The 5,859-nt window shown below is 39.3% G+C and overlaps 1 protein-coding gene across 1 annotated transcript; it reads right to left on the bottom strand.

Moving 5' to 3' along the window:
* LOC107615014 lies at positions 1,199–4,035 on the bottom strand. Its single transcript, XM_016317139.1, has 5 exons — positions 3,905–4,035; positions 3,600–3,805; positions 2,110–3,105; positions 1,681–2,025; positions 1,199–1,599 (listed from the first exon to the last, which is right to left on the bottom strand). Exons 1-5 carry the CDS (start codon positions 4,033–4,035, stop codon positions 1,199–1,201), a joined length of 2,079 nt encoding a protein of 692 aa, XP_016172625.1.

A 5,859-nucleotide genomic window follows, 5' to 3' on the forward strand; every position in this document is an offset into this window, starting at 1 on the left:
GATAATGAAAATCATTTAAGTAGTAATATTGTTAGTAATAAGTAATTTTTTTGTAGTAATAATATTTATTTATGATAATTAAGCATTCGTAGGAAAATAGTAAAATAAATAAATATTATGATTTAAAAATTATTAAGTTAACTATTTTTTGTTATAAGTATGACATAAATATTATGATCGTCATGTTCCGATGAATCTCATTCTAGAGAGCTACCAGCCAGCTGATGAGGATAATGATGACTTTCTGGTTGAACATCCAGATGGGGATGAGGTTGCAGACGAGGATGATGATGAGGATGACGATGAGGACGACGACGAGGATGAGGCGGATGGTGAGGATGATGATGATGGGGGTGATGGTCCGGATCATGGTTCAACGCCTACTAAAGGTAAAACAAGTTGTAGTAAATTGATTATTTGACTTGATTGTTGATTATTGAATTAGTTGTTTGATGAAGTAGTTGGTTGTTGATTATTCGGTTTGATTAGTTGATATGATTAGTTGGTCATCGATTATTTGACTTGATTATTGATTATTCGAGTTAGTTTTTGAGTTAGTTGTTTGTTGAGTTAGTTGGTTATTGAGTATTTGAGTTGATTAGTTGATTTGATTATTTGGTTATCAAATATTTTCATAGGTACAACTACTGGTGAACAGCGAAAAGGATACAACCTTAGAGCTGACCCCCCTCGGCGGAGCGCTAGTCGGTATACCCCATCCGCTTTTAAGAAGGTTGCAAAGAAATGCAAGAAATTAGTCAAAGATGTAAAATGGGCGATGAGAAAATGATGTTGGACTTACTTATGTATCTTGTCGTGGACTTATTTATATAGCATGTGTTAGACTTATTTATGTATCATGTCTTGAACTTATTTATGTAGCAAATCGGACTTAATTATGTACAATGTGTTGGACTTGTTCATAGAACTGGTTCAATTTTGTTGAATGTTTGAGATTTGGAAATAGTTGAGGACAGGTTTGAGAAATATTCGGATGGGACCCGAATAGGGTGGCAAAGTCCGAGTTTTAGAGGAGATGCTGCCGAAATTTTATAAAATTGAAAGTTTCTATAGAAGTAAATATCTAAAAAGTTTTGGTTTTAACCACGTCATACAATAACGTCACATACGAAAGTCATACAATATATAAAATACTCAAAGTCATACACTAAATCGAGTTACCGATATGGCCGGAGCTCTATTGCGTGGTCCCACCCGGATTACTTGGCCCACCACGTTGACGACATCTACTACGGCTGTGGCCCTCGGCCCCGCATTGCTTACATCGCTTAGGACCACGCAACATCCAAGTGTCCATCTCATTCAAGAACCGGGTCATCCTTGGCCGACCTTTGGATACCCGTCTTAGGAATGGATTACCTACGAATCGAGGTCCATGGTAAACAGGCCATGTTGTCGGATTCCCGAGTGGCCTAAACCTAGCCCTATACACTCGTCGAATCTGGTCCATCTTGTAGACATCATGTACATACAGTTGCCAATCAAGACGTTGGTTTGCACAACAAGCAAACACATGTCGACACGGAAGCCGGTCCACTTGGAACTCACCACAGTCACACCGTTGTTGACGGAGGTCCACTGTATACTCCACACCACTAGGACACTCACGCACTTCGAATACCTCATTCTGTCAGTCAAAGCAACTAACTTGGATGTTACCTGCTGCCCGCTGATTTGCATGTAGTTTGGAGGTTACAAGTTCGGAGAACACATGTTCTGCATTAATTCGAGCCTCAGCCTCGGCTCTTTTTCGGGTGAACAATTCATTAAGCCTGTAAAATGTTGCCTTAACAAGTGCAGTGACTGGAAGATTGCGAGCCCCTTTCAATACCGAGTTGATGCATTCCACTAGATTGGTTGTCATATGACCCCATCGGTATCCCCCATCAAATGCCAAAGCATACTGCTCACGCGGAATTCGATCCAACCAGTTGGTATAAGCCTCACCCCGCTCACGTAAACGCTGATAACGCGTCTCGTATTCGCGAACTGTTCGCGAGTAACCTGTCACATAAAAAAGGGACCACCATAAGAAACATTCAACATAATAACTGAGTCCAGGAGTAAATGTAATCGTAAATATCATACCGATGTTGACGATAAGCTTCTGCAGATACGGAGCCGTGAATTTCCTCAAAAAGTTGGACTCTATGTGTCTGATGCAAAACATGTGGAATGCTCTGGGAGGAGACCAAGCTCCGTGACTACGAGCAATAGCAGACCTAATGGAGTCGTGTCGATCGGAGATAAGGCCCACACCGTCACGTGTCACAACATGCTGTCGCAAGTTACTGAGAAAAAAGTGCCAAGCCTCAAATGTCTCTCCCTCAACTATGGCAAATGCAATCGGCACGATGTTATTGTTGCCATCCTGTGAGACTGCAACCAACAAACAACCCTTGTACTTTCCATACAAATGAGTTCCGTCTACCTGCACTATTGGCTTGCAATGTCTGAAGGCTCTAATACAAGGGTAATAACTCCAGAAGACTCGGTTTAGCACACGAATATTAGGAACCAAGTCATCTCCCTGGTACGCAGGCATTGTTTCAAAATGAACAACTGCGGATGGCTCCTTGTGAATCATGACCTCAAACCATATCGGCAAGGCTTCGTACGAAGTTTCCCACCCTCCGAAAATTGACTCCACTGCCTTCTGTTTAGCCAACCATGCTTTGCGATAACAGATGGTGTAGTTAAAATTTGACTGTACTTCCGCAATCACTAATTTCACCCTAATAGATGGGTCAACTTCTACCAACGGTTTTATTGCTTCTGCAACTGTGTTGGAATCCAGCTTCGAATGATCTTGAGAAACGGTGGCCCTAGTACAGGTGTGACTACCGTTGTACCTCCTTATCTCCCAACAGAACTTTCTGTACATTTTGCTCACCCTGATCAGCCAATCACATCCTGCACCATACTGGGTGCATTTAGCATAGAATGTCGTCGATTCTGACTCATGCACCCGATAATCTACACCTCTGTGGATTGTATAATCTTTCATCGCCTTAATTACTGCCTCCCTAGAACTGAATTCCATCCCCACAGTAAATTCACCATCCGGCATAAGGGGAAGCTCTGCTGCAATAACATCACAAATTTTAGAGTTGTAAGAACTAATAATGTAATAAACTAATAAGCACAGAACAATGGAAAACGTACTTCTCAAAATCGAACCGGTTATCGAACCGGTCATTTTGGTCGACCAAGCTGGTCCGGTTGAATCGGCCAGTCCGATCCAACCGGCCGGTCCGGTCGAACCGTCAACACCCGTGCTAATGCCCTGCTAAGGAGGACCGGCCGATCCGGTCTAGATGGCCAGTCCAGTCAAATCGGTCATTTTGGTCGACCAAGCTGGTCCGGTCTAACCGACCAACCCTGTCCAAGTGTCTGCCCCGGTCGAACCGGCCGAGCCAGTTTGATTCAATCACCAATTTGACCATATTAAACGTTAAACAATTACTAATTACATGCTATATTTTGCCTATTTGCCCTTGTCTTAATTATTTGTCCTAAACACAAAACTCATGCACAAGTCATACTATCACAGATCTTAATTTAAATTAATGGCGCACCTGCATTTACATATTGAGGATACTCCGGTGCATGCATGGCATCCAAATCCAACGACCGCATGAAACTCGGCTCCACAAACGGCTGCTGATTTGCTAGTGCATTTGCCACATCCACTACATCTGCCACCGTAGTCTCGTCAGCTTGATCTTCGTTTCCACCCGGATCAACGACCTCGTAGTTACTTTCGAACTCTTCTTCACTATCACTGTTGTAATCTTCCAATTCAATATCTCGGTCCGCTGCAGATTGCTCGAACTCGATGTACAATTCGATAAACGTCATTCGCGACCGACTTTCAAGATACACTGAAAACATTTCTTGCATGCTCGTTTCGTCGGTCACGTATTTCGTTTGAAATTGCACGAACCCACCAAAGACAGATATAGGATATCTGTACAGAATACACGACACTCTCCTAGATATTTCAAAATCCATCTTCTCACATATGACCCCTTTTAATTCTTCAAATGACAGTGTGAATGGAATAATAATATCTAACGGATTATCACACACAAATTTCACTCCTTCTGATGTTTGTAATAAAATATGGCCATCATAATACACTTTTAATCTTACTCTATCATCCATGATAATAGAGAAGAAGAGATCTACAAATAAAGAAGAAAAGATCGGCAAAGAAGAGATTTAGAGAGTTGTAGCAACGAAGAAGAAGAATGAAATGAGCTGCTCATTTTCGGTGGGTGCATCAATATATATATATACCACACTCAAATCGGACCATCCGACCGGATGTATGGGCATTCGAAATTTTAAGAACAAAAAAATCGGACGGTCCGATTACGAGAAAGCCCGCCCAAAAAATTTCCTTTACCCAAAATCGCTGGGTCCGATTTTGGTGAGCAACATTTTTTGAAATAGACCCTCAAATCGGTTGGTCCGATTTCCTTGGGCAAAAAAAACCAACACTCTTCCGCATGCTACAAATCGTACGGTCCGACTTCAAAGCAAGCACCATCACTGCGCACAAATCGGACGGTCCGATTTGTGACCCTCACCCCCTGCATGAAATCGGACCGTCCGATTTCCCTCCTTCAGATAACCGCCGTCACACACTTGTTAAACACCACTAACCTCCATAAACGGGCGTTACACCAAACCGTGCATCATATCCGAAAAAATTAGCCTAATTAGGTGTCAGCTTTCATTTACTTATTTGTAGGTATTTACCATTTCAATATCTACATGTTGTGCAAAAATTGGTTATAGGAATGTCAAAATGCAGGTTGCCATGATTGATAATAGACAATAGAAAATTTTCAAACACATTTACTAAATTTCAACCATACTTTAAATAGGATCCAACAAAATAACAACCTCACAACTCTTAAACCATACAAGCCACCTCTATCAACACATTATAAATTATAAATTTTCTATTTTTTCATAAATGATATACAAAGTACCTTATCACTAACATTAGCACTATTATTCTAGCAAAAATGAAAATAATTTCAATTTAAACTCACTCGATATTTTGTATAAATATAAAACAATTTACTTAATTTTTCTGGTGTCCCAAATTTTTTAATTATAGTTTTCAACCCACAAAAATAAGTTCTGCACATATTCATCTTTTTTTTTCGTATGAAAAAGCTAGAACCGAAACTATCTAGTAATTACAGTGACAACCCACCACTTCGACCTCTACTAGTGCTCACATTATGGCTACTAAATCTCGGTAATGTCATTACATCACTATAATAACACTCAACAAGATGAATAAATGTTTCTGTGGATTTTGGATATTAGAGTTTATACAAATGGAGTTAGAGACTAGTTTAATTTTAGATAATTAACACATATGTAACTTAATGTTTCACGTGGACAATCATTAACAGAATTTTTTAGCCTAAAAATGAAAGAATAAACGAGATCAATATTAAATCTTTAAAAAATTAATTTAATTAAAAAAATTATTCAAAAACAAAAATGATTATCAACTAATCTTTTGAAGTTCAACTCGACCATTATCCCAAAAACTTGCTAGTTTAGGTTTTTAGAGTTTATCTTTGTATGTTTGTTTCTTTTCAATTTGTTCTTTAGCTCATCCAATGATAGACCTAAACATTTTTTACAGTGGACAAAGTATATATAATAGTAGAACCAAATTTAATAACACAATGGAGTAGTAAATAAAATAATAAATATTATTATCATATAACACTAAACAAAATTCTAAATTCTAGTGGGAATACCTATATCCCCACAATTAATAACATGGATGTACATATATGGTAG

Source organism: Arachis ipaensis, chromosome B01 (assembly GCF_000816755.2).
Source record: "Arachis ipaensis cultivar K30076 chromosome B01, Araip1.1, whole genome shotgun sequence".
Taxonomy (NCBI): Eukaryota; Viridiplantae; Streptophyta; class Magnoliopsida; order Fabales; family Fabaceae; genus Arachis; species Arachis ipaensis.